Source organism: Phragmites australis, chromosome 9 (assembly GCF_958298935.1).
Source record: "Phragmites australis chromosome 9, lpPhrAust1.1, whole genome shotgun sequence".
In the NCBI taxonomy this organism is placed as follows: Eukaryota; Viridiplantae; Streptophyta; class Magnoliopsida; order Poales; family Poaceae; genus Phragmites; species Phragmites australis.
This window is the reverse complement of record NC_084929.1, coordinates 4,075,639-4,094,140: the sequence shown is the minus strand read 5'-3', so window position 1 is coordinate 4,094,140 and position 18,502 is coordinate 4,075,639. Positions and strand designations below refer to the sequence as shown.

The 18,502-nt window shown below is 43.0% G+C and overlaps 2 protein-coding genes across 5 annotated transcripts; both read left to right on the top strand.

Annotated features, from left to right (window-relative positions):
• Positions 1–939: 939 nt before the first annotated feature.
• On the top strand, positions 940–7,798 carry LOC133928455 (transport inhibitor response 1-like protein Os05g0150500). 3 transcript variants are annotated; one of them, XM_062374789.1, is made up of 4 exons: positions 940–1,652; positions 4,851–5,343; positions 5,811–6,625; positions 7,445–7,798. In XM_062374789.1, exons 1-3 carry the CDS (start codon positions 1,153–1,155, stop codon positions 6,588–6,590), a joined length of 1,773 nt encoding a protein of 590 aa, XP_062230773.1. In that variant the 5' UTR covers positions 940–1,152; the 3' UTR covers positions 6,591–6,625; positions 7,445–7,798. The 3 variants fall into 3 exon arrangements, with proteins under 3 accessions (XP_062230773.1, XP_062230774.1, XP_062230771.1); XM_062374790.1 differs by lacking the exon at positions 7,445–7,798 and adding an exon at positions 7,076–7,358; XM_062374787.1 differs by lacking the exon at positions 7,445–7,798 and having other exon boundaries at positions 5,811–7,049.
• Positions 7,799–13,517: 5,719 nt separating this feature from the next.
• On the top strand, positions 13,518–18,251 carry LOC133928454 (double-stranded RNA-binding protein 2-like). 2 transcript variants are annotated; one of them, XM_062374786.1, is made up of 5 exons: positions 13,518–13,762; positions 14,379–14,515; positions 14,647–14,894; positions 16,199–16,418; positions 16,723–18,251. In XM_062374786.1, exons 3-5 carry the CDS (start codon positions 14,649–14,651, stop codon positions 17,979–17,981), a joined length of 1,725 nt encoding a protein of 574 aa, XP_062230770.1. In that variant the 5' UTR covers positions 13,518–13,762; positions 14,379–14,515; positions 14,647–14,648; the 3' UTR covers positions 17,982–18,251. The 2 variants fall into 2 exon arrangements, with proteins under 2 accessions (XP_062230770.1, XP_062230769.1); XM_062374785.1 differs by having other exon boundaries at positions 14,374–14,515.
• Positions 18,252–18,502: the final 251 nt, after the last annotated feature.

The window sequence follows — 18,502 nt, the reverse complement described above, 5'->3', positions numbered from 1 at the left end:
ATGCCATTTGTTTTTCGTCAGATAGATGTCTAGTTGAAGCTTCTACCCATGACCGAGCTATATTATAGTGTTTAACCATCTATTTATACGAACATCTATAACCACTAAAGCCATCTCCAGTAGCTACTTAAAATTTCATTCTAAAAAAACTATTACAACATCCTCTATCACTATTACAGTACCTCTTATTTTTTTCATCTCCAACAGCTACTCCATTTCCTATCTTCTACTTTCCCCAGATCCACATGTCAGTCGCTGGCTACAGGAATACGGCACCCTTTTTTCCTCCGCAAGTTTGTAGCCGGGAACTCTGCCTCCGTATCCCTGTTTACCTGAAACCGGCTCTACTGGAGAGCTCTCCGCAGCGACTGGATCGGCAAAGGTACAAGCTGCAAATGGTACAGTGCTTTACGGAAGCGGAAGGCGAAACTGCTGGAGAGGGGGAGGGTCTGCATTTTTCGGACTACTGTAGCAACGCGTATCAATATAGCAACGCTGTAGCAGTACTGCTCACAGAGACTGACAGTGGGACCGGAGGCAGAAAAACGCGTCGGGTACTGTAGCAACACTGTAGTAACACTGTTCATAAAGGCCGACAGACGGATCCAGAGAGAGAAAAAGAGGAGTAAAAGATAGAGAATGAGGTAGCTGTTGGAGATGAAAAAATAAGAGACGCTATAATAGTAATAGAGTATGCTGTAATAGTATTTTTAGATAAAAATTTAAGATAGCTGTTAAAGATGGTCTAACGTTGAAAACGATACCGAGAACTCTAGTTTTGAAAAGAAAAAAAAAAGTGTTATAAGATTTCAATATTGACAGTTAATAGATAAATATAAAAAGAAGCATGGCCCTAAATCCTACCTAAAACGTCACAAACCTAAAAAGAAAAACAATCCTTTCTTTCTCTCTCTAAAAAGAAAAAATAAATAATAAGAGAAGAAGAGAGAAAGGAAAGACTAGTGAAAAGAGAAGTGGAGAGAGAGGGCAGAAGAGAAGACCAGTCCCTCCCTAGCTGCGGCTAGCTCTCCATTCCAGGTCCAGCTCCAGATGCTCTCCCCAGCGAGAGACCTACCGCCGCCACCTCCCCGAGCGCTCCCCCAGCCAATCCCAGCCGTCAGGTAGCCCGATCCGACGGCTCCCGCCGCCCCCATGGGCCGTGGCGGCTCGCGCGCGGCTCCCGCCGCCGCCGCGCCGCCGTGGCACGCGCTCCCCGACGAGGTCTGGGAGCACGCCTTCTCCTTCCTCCCCTCCGCGTCCGACCGGGGCGCCGTCGCGGGCTCCTGCCACTCCTGGCTCCGCGCCGAGCGCCGGTCCCGCCGACGCCTCATCGTCGCCAATTGCTACGCCGCCGCGCCACGGGACGCGGTCGAGAGGTTCCCAGCGGTCCGCGCCGCCGAGGTCAAGGGCAAGCCTCACTTCGCGGACTTCGGACTCGTCCCGCCCGCGTGGGGCGCCGCGGCCGAGCCCTGGGTCGCCGCCGCCGCCGATGGGTGGCCGCTGCTCGAGGAGCTTAGCTTCAAGCGCATGGTCGTCACCGACGAATGCCTCGAGATGATCGCGGCTTCCTTCAGGAACTTCCAGGTGCTGCGCCTCGTCTCCTGCGAGGGCTTCAGCACTGCCGGGCTCGCCGCCATTGCCGCCGGCTGTAGGTGAGGCGCCGCGTCTGGTCCAGATTTGAGCTAAAAATGGAAGCTTTGCGTGGTTCTTGGTTTCCTTTGCGTGAAGATTTGAGCTTTCTGGGAGTTGCTCTTCGGAAACTTAAGAGGAATCTTTGACGAAAAGCTCTTACTTTTTCCATTTAGCTAAGATGCGAGATTTTTTGGTGTCATTTGCGTTCTTATTGCGTTTTTTTTTGGTGATCTAAAGTAGTTCTGGTTGGGAGTAAATGAATGAACTACGCTTCCTTCTTAAAGAGGATCTGGCTTTGATGATTTCGAGCTAAACATCAGAACTTTTTTTAGCTGAACATCTGAACTTTTCTTGTGCTTCATCGAGTAGTCTCTGTGAGTAGAGCTAAGCTCCAGTTAAGATTTGATCTATTTTTGGTGTTTACTCTGAAAAGGTGATACTTCATTTTGTTCTATTGTGATCTGGAGTTGTTTTAGGGTTTGTCCCAAGGTGAAGACTTGTGTGCTATTTGGGATGCTTGCGTGTTAGTGTCAAAGAAGTGATCTGTACTGGAAGAATTATTTTTTTTGAGATGCTCATGTCACCTTCAAAAGTTGACCTTTACAAGCTAGGATTCCGCAGTAAGCTTTTATTTTGTTCTTGGGAAGCTTGAATTAGGATTCTCCTGTGATTTTGAGTGATTGGTCCGTGACTCTGTGGATGTGTGATCTTTCTTGCTTTCTTGCACGGATCTGTGGGTTTGACAGAATAACATTTGGGAAACTTGATTATATCTCCTAAAGTTGGTCAATTGATAATATGTCCGAAGTTGATAATCCTTTGATCATATGTCTTACATGAACTAGTTTGTAACAAAGTTTATCCTTCACCTCTTTTACCTAAACATTTCTATCTGCTTGGCAATCATGGATGTCTACCTTCATCTTTCCACCAAAATAGGTTTGTTTCAAGATTAGAACCAACTAGGTGCACCTTTAATTAAACAATTGTATCCCCCCCCCCCCAAACACCTCATGAGGCTCTAGATCTGACTTGAACTGTCTGCTTTTCATTTATGCTTGAGATTCAAGTGAGTTCCCGTCCTGATATAAGCTTCTAGATTCAAATAGTCGGGTCTTTTAGCATGCTCTGGACATCTAGATTCCCATTTGTTCCTCTCCCTTTTTGTGCTTAAGATTCTAATAGCTGTTATCTTGCTTTAGGTGGGAGGATGTCACATTTTCTCCTACATTGATAATGTTTGCATCTAACGGACCAATAAGAAGAACCAAATTTACTCTACTTTAGTAGTAATTGTTAAATTTGAATTGCACACAACAAAAATTACTTAGGAAGAATTTTCTGTATCTCTCTCGGAAAAAGAATTAGGATCTTACTGAAGCCCTACTTTTCAGAAAAGGAGCTTGAAGAATCTGACACCTAAGCTGATTAATTAGTTTGATCCTTAATGTGCCATATGAACATCATTCATATTGTTTTCTCAGTTGATAAGAAACACTTGATCTCTGATGACCTGATAGTGAGCTTTGATTGGATCTCTGATACATTGGTGCCTTGTGCGGACACAGAAGAGGTTTTGACATAATGAAATATAATTTTTGTAATTGTATGAGTCCATAATAACAGAAGTGAGGATGGATTGATCCTGGATAACATAGATTGTTGTGACTATTACTGTAAATACACCTTTTTTATACTAGAAATTTGATAATGTGAATTGAAATGATATGGTACTCAAGTCTATGACTGGATACAGTTGTTAGTTAACATCAATGAACCAGACTTTTCTAGTTTGGATTTTTCTTGTATTGCTCACTCACATTGTGGTTTCAGAGTAGTTAGTTGTCTAATGTTGTGGGACCCCAGTCTAGGTTATGTACAAACCATGGAGATCTAAGCAAGGCCTGTTTGGGCCAACTAAAAACTGATAACCTTCATTTTCTAATCTGAAACTCATAGACGCCTTAGGTTATGTGTTGATGTTACTGAGCTTAATGCCACGCGCTGGTTAAAAGCTTGATGTTGTTGCCTAAAGATCACACTAATTAGTACTCTTGCCTTTTCCATGTCAAGTCATTTTGGTTTCCTTGTTTTGTGAAGTCACTACCTTTGCTGTTGCTGCGGCCTGGTTTACATCTGTTGATTGTTATCAGGTATGTCTGAATTAATTCTGAAAGAATGGTGTGGGTGCTGCAGTGGTTGTGAAATAAACCTTTTTGTTTGGAAAGCCATAATAACTTGAGGAATTCTGCTTTATGCTGGTTGTTCCTGGAAAGCACCTTAGTTACTAATTTGATGCACTTGCTTCTGGATGGTTCCATGTTGACAAGATGCTAGATATTATTTCTACATGAGTGCAATCTAAAATAATGGAAGTAGCAAGTTTAATGTTTCTAGCTTATCCTAGACATCTGCATGATATGTTAGAAAAGCAAGATGCCCCGTGTATATGCAATCTAGAATTTTAGCTGTTGTTATCTCCTTTTTTGGCTTTAGAGTAGAAAGGTTGTTCGCATTAACAGAAAGTATGTTTTACGTGTTGCCCTTCTTCATGCCTTTTGGGTGATTGAATATTGGAAAGTCTTAGTGAGCTACTTTATCGGAATCACTGCTATTGTTTTCCTTTATTTAGGTTTAATACCTACACGGGAGTCTTCCTGAACTTATGGAAAATGTAATTCTAATCTCTGAACTGTGACTTCGTTCATTGCTTTATATTCTTTCTGCGAGTATATAATACATTGATGATTTTTCATGACCGTGACATGATGGAAATTGATTTTTCTGAACTATCCTCCTGCAGGCTGCAGTAGTTCTGAACTATCGTCGTGCAGCTTTAAGTCGTACCAAACAATAGCAAATTAGCATGTCCTTTAGTCATGTGATTGAAATGTATGTAGTTTGTAATGTTGAAGTTCAGGAATTAAGTTTTTAACGCTATATTTATGTAACTGGACTGACAAATAAAAATGAACAGCAAATGCTTAGTTAATGATAATGTGCTAGTTTCTGTAAATAGTTGTTTTGTCAGGACTTTTGCATGCAGTAGTCAAGTATACCTGTAGTTCCTTGAGTGATTTTCCCTCACAAATCTCCATGCTTCTTTGAAAGTGGTGACACCGTTGGTTATTGGCTGCCCTTGTTCCACTTTTTATTGTTCTTTCGCGATATGACTAAGCACCTATTTAACTCCTATTTTTTGTATATTCTCCTTGCAGAAATCTAAGAGAACTTGACCTGCAGGAGAATGAGATTGAAGATTGTTCTATTCATTGGCTCAGTCTCTTTCCAGAATCTTTCACTTCTTTGGTAACTCTAAATTTTTCATGCTTAGAGGGGGATGTCAATATCACTGTACTTGAGCGACTAGTAACCAGATGTCGCAACCTCAAAACACTCAAGCTCAATAATGCTATCCCTCTTGACAAGCTTGCTAGCCTCGTTCGTAAGGCTCCTCAGATTGTAGAGCTTGGAACAGGAAGGTTCTCTGCTGACTACCATCCAGATCTCTTTGCAAAACTTGAAGCAGCATGTGCTGGTTGTAAAAGCCTAAGAAGGCTTTCTGGAGCTTGGGATGCTGTTCCAGAGTACCTGCCAGCATTTTATTGTGTATGTGAGGGCCTCACATCACTTAATCTGAGTTATGCTACTGTGCGAGGCCCTGAGCTGATAAAATTCATTAGCAGATGCAAAAACTTGCAACTATTATGGGTATGCAGCTGTTGTCCTCATTTTTTTACTGAACTAAGAACCGACCTCTGTTTTGGTTTTGAAATTTACCTTTAAAGTACTCTCACATGCATATCGGTATGAACACTTGATTTCTAGAAAATGAACTTACCTGCATAAATGTCATTTTAATTTTTTATGGTGTTAGATCCCGTGCATATGCTTTTTAGTGCAGTAAGCATCACTGTTTTATTCAGGGTGCATAGCACGGCATTGTATGTCTGGTGCATCATATGAATTCATTGGACTTATTGCTTTTTACCTTTTTGGGAAATATGAACCTTGTTTTGAGTTTTGACAGAACTCAGTAATTAGTATGCCATAGAAGACTTTATATAGTGATTCAATTCATTGTCAGAATGCTACTAGATAAATTGTTTTTGTTTGTTTTAGAGCAGCACTCAAATTCTCGAAGATTCTTTTCTAAAGTTAAACCTGCAATTTTTCAGGTGATGGACTTAATTGAGGACCATGGTCTAGCTGTGGTGGCATCATCTTGCAATAAACTGCAGGAGTTGAGGGTCTTCCCTTCTGCTCCTTTTGATGCAGCTGAGCAAGTTTCATTGACTGAAAGAGGCCTTGTTGATGTTTCTGCCAGTTGCCCAATGTTGGAGTCAGTCCTCTACTTCTGCAGACGGATGACCAATGAGGCCCTTATTACCATCGCAAAGAACCGGCCCAACTTCACCTGCTTCCGCCTATGCATAATTGAGCCTCACACCCCAGATTACATCACGCACCAGCCTCTTGATGCAGGTTTCAGTGCCATTGTGGAATCATGCAAGGGCCTTAGGCGGCTCTCTGTCTCAGGCCTTCTCACAGACCGTGTATTTAAATCCATCGGGGCACATGCTAATCGTCTTGAGATGCTCTCAATCGCCTTTGCTGGGAATAGCGACTTGGGCCTTCATTACATCCTTTCGGGCTGCAAGAGCTTGAAGAAGCTGGAGATCAGGGACTGCCCATTTGGTGATAAGCCCTTGCTGGCAAATGCTGCCAAGCTGGAGACAATGCGATCCCTTTGGATGTCGTCGTGCTCACTGACCTTGGGTCCATGCCAACAGCTTGCACGCAAGATGCCCCGCCTCAATGTGGAGGTCATGAATGATCCTCGACGGGCATGCCCCTTGGATTCACTTACAGATGAAAGCCCTGTCGAGACATTGTATGTCTATCGGACAATTGCAGGTCCAAGGTCTGATACACCAGCCTATGTCCAGATTGTTTAGGGGGATGGCCTACGGTAACTGAAGTTATGATGGAGGTATTTGTTTTCAATCTCAATTAGTACCTTCAACACCTTCCTAGCATAACAATGGATTGTCTCCTTGAAGTAGAAAGGCTGGTTGGTGGCTTGGCTGATCCTATCATAATCTCTGCTCAGCTGTAAAACTGTTTGCAAGTTTAGGACAAGACTCGGGACCCTTTTCAGGTGTTAATAACTGTAGGAGCCTCCACGAGTTACAGAAACTACTAGATAGCGTCTTGAGAAAACTTGGGTCTGTTTTCTTAGCGTGTTTAGTTCTTTTCATGTATAAAAATATGGGATCATTTCAATCTTGCAATGTACCGTACTATCGGAACAACTGTACCGGAGCCTCTACTTTTTTGACCTCCCCTCTCTGATCATGGGTTGTTGCTTCAACTTGTTGTGAATGCGGAATAACTCAAGCTTGTCCCTGTCTGTCTCTTCATTTTACGTGGTATTTCTCAGATTCGGGAAAACTACTTCACTGGGTATCCTCCTGTGGTGCTGGGGTGATTTAGAGCTAGAATGTGTCCTGATTCTGTTGTGGGTCCAATTCAATTGAGTTCTGTAAGATGTTTTTCTCAAGCCATACTTGAATTTTATCACTAGGGAAGCACAATGTGTGTTTTTCCCTAGTATTGTGCATACTCACATATGAACCCATGTATGATGGGTCAGCTGAGGATACTGAACATTGATAGCGTCATATCAAATTATTAAGGATTGTAGCCAATGGTTGGGTTTTCAATCCATTCTCGTGTGTTTTCCCTAGTATTGTGTATACCCACAACTGAACACTGATAGCGTCTCTTCATTTTACGTGGTATTTCTCAGATTCGGGAAAACTACTTCACTGGGTATCCTCCTGTGGTGCCGAGGTGATTTACAGCTCAAGTGTGCTTTTCTGATTCTGTTGTGGGGTTCAATTCAATTGAGTTCTATAAGATGTTTCTCTCAAGCCAAACTTAAAATTTATCACTAGAGAAGCACAAGTTGCGTGTTTATCCCTAGCATTCATTGTATATAATCACATATGAAGCCACATATGATGCATTAGCTTGAGGGCTGAACATAAGTAGTATCTAGCATTCTAGCTTCTGATCCCAGTCCTGAGTTCTGAATTCTTGATCTGTCTCTGGCTGTGACCTGAGAGCCATCATGCTCTGCTTGTATCTATCCATCCAGATCTTGTTCCACAGTTTGGGATTAAATAACACCTGGGTACATGTATGTACCCTGATACTGCCAGGTCTATCATAGATGCGGCTGGTTTTAGTGGAATCAGATGTGTACCCTTGCAAAGGAAAAGCCCTGTTGAGATCCATACTGTGGTACAGAAGCAAGTGTTTGGATCCTTGGACAGAAATGCCCTGAAGCCTGCAGATTGTACGTTGACACGCGGTGTGCTGCTCCTTCCTTGAGGAGTTATTTGGCATCCACATTTCCTTTACGTGCCTGCAGAAAATAAAAGAAATACTGAATTTGATAGCGTTATAAATTACGATTTGTAGACAATGGCTGTGCGGCTTCAGAGAGGAAGGAGAAGCAGAAGCCGTATAGTGTGGAGGGGACGACTAATGGGGACAGGATCTTCTGACGTACTGTACGGCTTTTAGCTCTGTGTCTTGTTGGAATTTCCTATGATAAATTCCTGATAATTTTGGAGAATAGACAAAATGGTCTGAAAAATGAAACTAGCACAGCTGATTCCGAGACAACTTTCCGATGAGGTACTGCACGGCTTTTAGCTCTGTGGGCTTATTTGAATTTCCTATGATAAATTTCTGATAATTTCGAAGAACAGACCAAACGGTCTGAAAAATAAAAATAGCACAGCTGATTCCGAGACAACTTTCCGATGCTAATACCAATTCCTACACTTCTCCAAACTGACGGGCAAATTATCGCCTACGGAAATGGTCAGGAATTTGTTATACCGTTTTCTGATGTTTGGGTCACCTAAAGGGCCTTGCGCATAAATATACGAGCACCCATTTCAGTGCTAAACGTTTGAAAATTCAAGAGAAAATCTCAGTTATTTTCGCAGTAACTCTTTAGGATAAGAATTAGAAAGTAGAACGTAGATATTCCAGAGAGAATTTTTCTAGAACAACCAAATATTACACATTTCTAAGTTTTCTATTTAGTGAGAATGTAGTAAATTGGTTACAAACTAATGTAGGACTTTGCCCCGAGGCAACGATTCAATGGTTATAAACAGGTTAGCACATATGCATGCTGTGTGCGCTAAACTCATGTACGTTTTTTGGAAGCGTGCGTTTGGCAGGGATTTCTCTCTATAAACCGAAAAACCATGCCAAACAGGCAGTTTGGTTTCTAATTCCTGCAAGAAGCTACAATAATGTTTTTTTCCTGTACTAGGAGAATCCACAAAGAAAATAACCTAAAATGGCATTTCTCACTTGAATACACTCCCCCAACCTGAGTACATTCTTGTAGGAACCAGAATCCAATAAACCAGCCAAACGATGGCATAAAGTTATTTTGATTCACCAGAGAATCAGTTATACGAAGAAATTGAATCGGGAATATGAAAAATAAAAAATCATAATCCTACCATACACACCCAGAGATCCACCATATTTATTTCACTAGGATATTCAATGCATACATGAAACTCAGAACAACAATTGACTTCATCTCATGGCTTAAGGCATGCCACTTTATGCGACCAAAATCCCAGGAACTCACCAAGACCAAGAAGAAACCTTTTCAAGCGCGATTTCTAGGAAACCCCGTGATGTGCCAAAAGCCCCAGAATCCTAGGAAAACTCATCTCTAATGCTCCTTGTTGAGCTTGAACTGGCTGTGGCGGGGGTACTCTTGCACTCCTCCGTCCCACGCCTCTCCGACGATGCACCGCACGAGGCACTGCCCCCGTGCTGCCAGATGCAGTCGAAGATGACGCCGCTCTCCCGCCATAGGCACAGCAGTGCTGGAAGCAATTTTTATAAGAATTTGTTGTACTAAAGACTCTGTGATAATACGTGTTTATTCTCTCTCCTCTTTAGTTTAAGTATTATATCACGAGATAAATAGCGTGGATATGATCATATGAGAATCTTTCTGTACAGAGTCATATAGAATTTACTTTCGGTAGTACTCGTCGGTCTTGTACCGTGTCGAAGATTAGTTCCTGACAATATGTTCGTAAATTGACTGGGTACCTTCGAGAGTAGGGATTAATCACGAAGAGAGACAAAACGATGTATACAGGTTCGAGCCTCCGATTGGAGTAATACCCTACTGTCGGAGAGTGAACTCCTCAAGCAGGGATCCGAAAGGACCTCTTTGAGATTCGGTCGGGGGATGATTCTGAATCTGTTTTGCTGGTGAAATAAATGAGCGTAAATGCGATAGCAGCTAGAATGGAAGGATCGGATGCAGAAGTAGTAAATGTGCAGGAGGTTTTTTAGACATGTTTGGGCCGCACTGAGCGTAATACCCTACTCCTGTGTGTGCTATAAATACTCTGAGAATGTCTCTCAAAGATGTTTGCTGGTTACAAGAATATTTATCTATCCTAGAACCTCGGGTTCCTTGTTCTTCGGTGATCTGAGCTTCTGTGATTCAGCTTGTTCTGGCGGTTGCTCCGTGTTAACCGGGGTCTTGGGATCTCCTCAGAATCGTCTGTCATCCTCTTTGCCGGGGAGCCCGCCCGGCCTTAAATACTCGTCGGGCAGTAGCGTGCCCAGAAAGGGAGGGCGCGAGTTCCAATGCGCTATAAATGGAAAGCAACCATCATGGCCTGCTGCGTGAAGTGACGAAGTCCGGTCTTGTTCGTCATCACGCCGTTCTGCAACGAGCGCCGCGGAGAGGGCCCACCGGGCAGCCACCGAGCAGCCCGGCGTGCCCGCCCGGTCTTGTACACCTGACACAGCAGGGCGGCAGGCGGGGCGCCTCGGGCCTCGCGATGCTATCTCGAGACGCGCTGGATGTCCCGCGATAGGATCCGTGCATTAAATGCCCCCACGTCTCCCTGCCAGGCCGTGGCAGGGACTGACAACGAGCGTGGCAGGAGCAATTGGAAGTGACAGGCCACGTGCCCCCTTAAATGCGGCATCGGGCCTTTCACCAGCTGACACCTCACCACTGGGTCCCTATGGGGGCCACTGACGAAGGACTTCTTAGACCGTCGGGGAACTGAGTGCTCGGGGGTCACTGTTCACAGCCCCGAGTACTCTCTCCCAGATATACCCTTTCTTGGTCCTTGGGGAACCGAGTGCTCGGGGGTCACTGTTCACGACCCCGAGCACTCTCTCCCGGAACTGACTGTTCGGATCCTTAGGGAACCGAGTGCTCGGGGGCCACTGCTCGCAACCCCGAGCACTCTCTCCCGGAACTGACTTCCTTTGGGTTTTCGGGTGCTCGGGGGCCACTGTTCACAGCCCCGAGCACCCCCTTCCCGGTACTCGGCTTTTCTGGTCGTCAGGGGACTTGAGTGCTCGGGGGCCACTGTTGGCAGCCTCGAGCACTCTCTTCTCGGCACTTGGTCTCTTCGAGTCATCGAGGAACTCGGGTACTCAGGGACCACCGTTCATGGCCCCGAGCACCCTCTCCCGGGACTTAGTCTTCTCGCACTTCGGGGAGATGATCCCCGCGGGAGGATGCCACGTGGCAACCTACTGATCTGGCCTCGAGACTGGGGGACCTCTGGTTCCTGTGTCACCGACACCTACGTCCTGTGGGGGTATTACTGCCTTATATTGATGATCTTGAGTATAAGCAAGGTGGCTAAGACTATTACAGGGAGTTGATTGGATCTAATCTATTCTAGGGTTAAAGTCGTCGAGTAACTCCTCTGTTGTTACCTTTCATGTTGCTCGTAGTTCCTTGTTCGTGTCTAGTTGTAGTTATCGTTCTCCTCCTTTAGCTTTTCTGTCTTATATACGGGTGAGGTACCGACTTATATCCAGCTGTAGTCGATAAGAAGTTATTTTTCTTGACGTCTAAGTAGATATAACTATTTTGAATACATATCGTATTGGTTTGTGTAACCAATCTAATCCTTCTCGGTATGTACTTTCTTGATTCCAGGTGTATCAGGTACCGCTGATTTGGTTCTGTAATATCTGGAGCTGCCGAATATACTTTATATATACTTTTTGTATATGATGTACTCTTATACATATATATGCTATAGTTAGATATTCGACACAGCCCGAAGCGGAAGGTGACTTACTTCTTCGCCATCAGATGATAATCCAAGTGATCTCCTCTCTCTGGTGGCGCTCTGGTTTGCGGGGGTGAGGAGACAAGAGGCAAGTAGATATTGCATTTTGTAATACAGGTCCTTCCCGTACAATATAAACATTATGCTGGTTGTATTATAATTTTGTTTTATTCAAGGGGCTAAATAGGTATCGTTTTTTTATATTACTTGGGGTGCATAAACTAAGTTATGTCTAACGGTTGTGACAAAATAAACTAGATAACATTTCACTTTATGAAAAAATATGACATCACAATAGTATTTTGTGTTTGGCTTTTATTTTTTTACATTTGTATACATATGTTTTTGCCAATGTTGTGATCTTCTCTATACTGAAACATTCTGAGCTTAACAAAGTTATACCTCTAATATTTTTGCCAATACTGTGTTTTTAATTGAGTTCGCTTGATCTTAAAATCAGTAGAACTGAGCATATTCCAACTCACTTGAACTTGATTCATTTGCCAGCCCTTGATTCTGTGAAATGGCCAGCATGCTTACCATATTGCCTGTAGCGCTCAAATTTTCGCTGGAAATTTTTGCTACAACGCGTGAGTTCCTGGCAATTTTCAGTTTTTAGGATTTTTTGGAGTCTACTGCAATTTATTGGTTTTACAAATTAATATTTTCCATTTTGAGGAAACCAAACTTACATTTTTTTTGGAACCCAAATGATATTTTCTTTTTCTTTTTTAGAAAGGGACCATCCTATTTGATCAAATACCTAAAGGAAAATTCTTATTTTCCTTTTATTAAGGTACGAGAGCTTCTTATTTCACAAGAACGAAAATATCTTTTTATTCTTTCACATACTAGGGATTTTACTTGAAATAAGAAATGGAGACTTGCTTCACATTTGAAATTACTCAATCCGGATTTACGTGGCAAAAAGATGACACTAGCGAAATCAAAAAGCCCCCCGAAAGTGTGGCTTTACTCGATTAAGAGTAGAAACATACGAAATACAACTAAAAACCTAAAAAGTAAGAAGAGATACAAACACAGCTCTGATAATCCTTTCCATAAAAAAACTTGTCATCTTTTTTTTTTCCTTTGTCGGTTCTTTGTACAGCTAGTTGCGACCTTAGTCAACCCAAATGATGTTAACCGATTCTTTATGCCTCGTTTGACAAATGAGAAAGGAAAATAATATCCCACTAAAATAAGAACAAAATTCAATCTTAACTATTCATTTCTCCTTCATCTTTATATGTTAACCCTCTACTCATTTCTTTTCTCTATCCCATCCTTCTTTTCCCGGTTACCAAACGTCGCATTAGACTATCTCCAGCAGTTACCTCAAATTTTCATCCTCAAAAACACTATTACAGCATCATCTATCACTATTACAGCATCCTTTATTTTTTTAATCTCCAACAGCTATCCTATTTCCTACCTTCTACTACTCTTTTTCTCTTTCCGGTCCCGCTATCAGCCTCAATAAATAGTACTGCTACAGTTTTCCTCACCTCTGGATAACTCCACTGCTGAAGTTGCCCTTAGAGTACAAAGCTCCTAAGGATTTTATGATTTAGTTGGAATATGTACTGAATCCTAAGGGGTTCAGATAGTAATCTCCTTTCAAAAAGGCCCTCAATCCTGGTGAAAATAATAATCAGAAGAAAAGAAGAAGACAAATAGCTCCCGAAAGCAACACCGCTGCTGCTACTTACGCCTTAATGCTTCGAGCTTAGCTCAGGTTAGCTCGCCTCGCGGTCGCAGCGGCAGTTGGTAGGAGGAGGCAAGCAGAGGCAGCGTCGCAGCTACCCGCGCCTCGATCCCACGAATCCTACGGGGGAAGAAAATCATCTTCGTTACTGGAAAAAGGAAATCTGTTTCTCCTCCGCTGTTGATTGCTTCTGTTAGAGCTGGAGGGGGAGGGAGAGGTCGAGGAGAACGAATCGGGAAGGTGTTCACAGGTTGGTCACTTGGCTTGCTCTGTTTATGTCTTCTTGCCTTGAGGATTTCGTGGTCTCAGTTCTTGGGGTTGGGCATGATCTGGTGACGGGTTCTTGTTCTTGGAGGGGTTTGATCGATCTTGCCTGTGCGGCAGGTGGGGTTTCTGGTTCCCCGCCAAGGTTTGGAAAAGGAGTCCCTTCGCGAAATCGGCCATGGGGTTGCTCGCTTGCCAATTTGGGGATTATCCAATTAGGAATACCTGATTCACTATTTAGACCATCTCATGGATTTTTTTAGGTGATTAGTTGCGAAATTTGGCGTCTGGGCTTGTCCGTCCTAGGGTCCCGACTGCTTCTTCGATTTCTTGTGGCACTGCATTGATTGGGCCAACTGAATCGTTGCTTCCCAATTTATTTCAAAATAATAAGAAAAATTGATGCTTCCTCCTAATCCGTTGTTCTTGCTGCTGTCCTTAGCCTGTTTTATTGTCTCTACTGCGCCGCTACTGGTGAGCCGTCAGCAGAGGATCTTCCTACTTGCCTGCATTGATCTCATTTCGTATTCTTGTAATTGCAAGCCCGAACATTTGGTTTATTGCTATACTTTAATCCGAGACTTTGCTCTTCTGCAGGACAGTGGGTACAGCAGTAGTTATTGTTTCCTGTTATCTGCTGCAGCAAGAGGATACAAACTACAAAGGGTTTATAAAGAGCTGAAAGAGTATGGACAAAAGCAGCTCAGTCTGAAGCTACGTTAACACATCAGTATTGGAGGTATGTCTTCCTTTGTGTCATTAGATGTTTTTTGCTCATATTGTTTATGGAGCAAGATATGATCTTCCCCCCTTATGCAACATGTGTTGTATATGTAGTAACCGGATGGGTATTTGCTGCTTGATGTGCAGGCATGTATAAGAATCAGCTCCAAGAGCTTGCTCAGAGGAGCTGCTTCAATTTACCATCCTATGCGTGCATCCGCGAGGGGCCAGATCATGCGCCCCGGTTCAAGGCCACAGTTAATTTCAATGGAGAAACGTTTGAGAGCACGGCATTTTGTTCTACTTTGCGGCAGGCAGAGCATGCGGCAGCTGAGGTAGCACTCAACGAGTTATCTAAGAGGGGGCCTTCATCGACGCTGGCTGCAAAAGTTCTGGTTAGTTTTGTTGATGCCTCTGGAAACTTATCCCCATTTGGAGTATAATATGGAAATCATTTTATGTTGCTTGTATGGAGAATCTCCTTTTGTATGTGCTATCTAGAGAGATCAGTTGACTAACAGCCTGGAAGCTTGCTTACCTTAGATCACACTGTGACTTTTAATTGTAGGATATGCTAAATAATACCCTTGCTTGGTTTTCTGCCATAATGCTAATCATCACACCAAAAGGCCAATCATCACATTAGAGATTCTCTTTCATTTCTTCTTCAGGGCATTGGAAGGTGAAAAACAAACATTATCAGTTCTTGATTTTAGGAACTCATGTTTCTGCAGCTTATTTATAATCAAGGGTAAAAAGAACAGATTTTTAAAGTTTACAAGGACCAGACGCCTTGGGCTTTTTTCTGGTCTATTCTCGTTTGCTATTTATTCTTGCTGTTTATATATATTCTTCCTCAAGGGAACAAATCGCTAACCAAGCTGGGGTTTTTTTTTTTTTTGGCATAGTTATAATATGGAAGATGGATAGGTTCTATTGGAACCCCATTGTGGTCATGTAGAGAAATTTTCACAGCATAAGTCATATCAAAACCATTTGGTATTGTTGGTACCATGCTAAATATTTAATGCTAAGCATGCAGGACTGGCATTTGTATATGCCATACCAGTTCTTCAAATAATTTCTTACGCTTCATATGACAATTCACACTTGCTGAATATTACTATATCACTTTTATGCTTTCCATCTACAATGTTGCACAATTCGAAGTAATTGTTCTGTGGATGGAAATTGTGAAATGACATGAATGTGGAGTCGTAAGCCAGCGTTTTCCTTAGGTCAAAGAACAATAAATTTCATCTGCACTCTGGATCTATCTAAGACACTCCTTATGGCAGAGTATATTAAATGTTCACTGTTCTTGACAATTCCTACTGCCATAAGTCAAAGTGAAGAAGTGTTATTTATGTTGGATTGGTTGGGTGCAATCTTTTATGATGTCTGATGTTGACTTGCTAGTTGTCCTATCCTCGCTCCCTGCTCTTGCAGTAAGAACAGATTCAAGTGGTTGAATGACAAGGGTGGCATGTGTTTGATTTTTTTTTCTCCTCCCATGGACATCAATATATATGCTATTCATGCCAGCTAGATTTCAGCATTTGGTTTCGGCAATAAACAAACTTTGTTCTTATTACTGCTTAATATGTTTCCTACTTTACATTTTGTAATGGGCGCATGCATTTGTAACCTCCTGTGGAGTGCTGTTGAAAATGAGGGGCTAATGCTGTTTACTCCACAGGATGAAACTGGGATCTACAAGAATCTACTTCAAGAAACTGCTCATCGAGCTGGTTTAAAACTTCCCGTGTACACTACTATTCGATCTGGGCCAGGTCATACGCCTGTGTTTACATGCACGGTAGAGTTGGCTGGAATGACATTTACTGGCAATCCTTGCAAGACCAAGAAGCAAGCTCAAAAAAATGCTGCAATGGCTGCCTGGTCCGAATTGAAGCAATGTGGGTATCTTGTCACTTATTACCACCTTCAGTTTCATGACGCATGATTCATTGCATCTGTTGTACCTTCCATTTCATTCTGCATTGGGCCATCACACTTGTGCAACAGCTTGGTAAGAATAATTTCCTAGTGTTTCATGGATTGTAAGAACTATGAGCAAAAACCATCATATCTTTGCAAAAGTTTATGTGCCTGTCCCTTCTCTAATCCAACCATGGTGCTTTGTGACATTTTCTATTTAACTGTACTGTATTGGTTTCACATGTGTTGTTGCCTGACTATTTGATTTATTGTTGCTAACAGTGCCCCGAGTAGGTGAGCCGTCATCCTCATCTTGTCCACCCGATCAGGATGATGAGGAGCAGGAACAGGTCTTAGTTACTCGTGCTCTTGCAAGCTTGAACCAGGCAAATGATGGCAAGATGCTACATCAGAAGGAAAAACAGCAAAGCAATAACCGTCCGTCATCACGGAGATCTTATCCTAAGCCAAATATGTCATCCTACCGATCGCATTTACATAATCAGCCTTATCCTAGCATTCCACCGGAGCAAGCAATGTACCATATGTGGCATCGTGTGCAAGCAACACAGCCGACACCTCACTTTTCAGTGGTACCAACTATGGGCAGTACAAGATTTCCACCGACAGCAGCTATGCTCTCCATGTACCCTCCACCTCGAGGGCAATTTGCCTCTCTGGCTAACCAGGATTCTTTAGGTCTTCTTCCATGTTTTCCTGAAGCTGCTCCTGCCCTCCCGCGGTACTTCCCACCTTACCCTGTCTCGTATATGCCAAGAAGTCCTTTGCTTGCTACTGTGAACAGAAATAATGGGAAAAGGCAAGAGTGTACTGAAACAGTTAAGCTTCTTGATGCTGCCGTCTTCTCTCAATACACTTCTTCAGATTCTTCTAGCACAACAGAATATGGTCGTACACGCAAGGTTCAAGAACCACCAAAAAATAGGGAAGAAGACTGTACTATGAGTAGTGCTTCCCCTGAGGAAGAAAATAAATCTCCTCTCACCGTCTCAAGCTCTACCACACATGCATCATCACAAAAATTGGAGCCAAACGAAGATAAAGAAACCTTGGGCAGTAATCAGGCAGAGGCAAAGAAGCCCCAAGAACAACAGCCAAAGTCATCACAGTCTTGGGTTAGTCCTTCAGTTCCGCCATGCGGTCCAATCCAGCGAAAGCATTATACTAGCTCCGTTCAGCATGGTGAGCTTATCCACAGAAATAATCCTCCTCAGACTGGTCTGCCTGCATTGCCAGAGTTGTGGTCTTCCGGCTTACAAGCTCCATCCAGATTTGGAACTGCAGTTCCTGTAAACTCACCAGGTTCAGTATATCAGCAGCAGCCTCCTTGGTTGGCCGCCCCTGTTACAGTCAGAACTGCTGTTCCTGTTTGCTCGGCGAGGCCAAATGTGGTGAATACTACTGCTAGTGCAGCTCAAATAAGACCCGTTGTCCAGAGCCGCTCGACTCCAGCTAGAGAGGTGAGCCAGAACCTGACAGGAATAACGGGCACAGAGACCCGAACAGCGCTGCAACAGTGAGTTCTGAACTCAATAAGTTCCATATCTGAGCCACAGTTTTGCTTCTGCTGAGCTTTAGTTAGGGCTGAAACTTGGCAATATCTCAGTTTTGTTTCTTTTTTATTTTTATCTTTCTCCCCTTATGTTTTTAGTTAGATAGGCTGAACTCTTGAAAGAGTTGTGTGAGAGAAGCCGTGCTCGCGGTTTCCGTGCATTTATATTTTACACACACCACTTCCTTATCAAGATTAACGAATGAGAATTATAATATAGAGAATGCAAATTTCCTCATGCGATTACCATTGAGAATTTACTTCATCTATGTTGATAGAATGCTGGACATTCTTTGCTTGGAGGTTCAGTTTGCATCTTTATTCAATCTGTTGCGCTTGGTGTTCCTATTCCCACTACCATGGCACTTGCACAGTCTATAATTTCGTTGGCTGAAGCCTTTTTGAGATCTTTGATCAGACGAGTTCGGACCTCAAATTGTTGATTCACGACTTGTGTTTCTTACACCAAAATGTGAATGGTTGACTATG

What these genes read in the sequence shown, in the direction of transcription:
- LOC133928455 (XM_062374789.1), top strand. Translation starts at nt 1,153, where the DNA reads ATGGGCCGTGGCGGCTCGCGCGCGGCTCCCGCCGCCGCCGCGCCGCCG. An exon ending in GCCATTGCCGCCGGCTGTAG is followed by an intron (nt 1,653 to 4,850) that starts GTGAGGCGCCGC and finishes TTCTCCTTGCAG; the next exon opens with AAATCTAAGAGAACTTGACC. An exon ending in AAAACTTGCAACTATTATGG is followed by an intron (nt 5,344 to 5,810) that starts GTATGCAGCTGT and finishes GCAATTTTTCAG; the next exon opens with GTGATGGACTTAATTGAGGA.
- LOC133928454 (XM_062374786.1), top strand. Translation starts at nt 14,649, where the DNA reads ATGTATAAGAATCAGCTCCAAGAGCTTGCTCAGAGGAGCTGCTTCAAT. An exon ending in CGCTGGCTGCAAAAGTTCTG is followed by an intron (nt 14,895 to 16,198) that starts GTTAGTTTTGTT and finishes TTTACTCCACAG; the next exon opens with GATGAAACTGGGATCTACAA. An exon ending in CTGGTCCGAATTGAAGCAAT is followed by an intron (nt 16,419 to 16,722) that starts GTGGGTATCTTG and finishes TGTTGCTAACAG; the next exon opens with TGCCCCGAGTAGGTGAGCCG.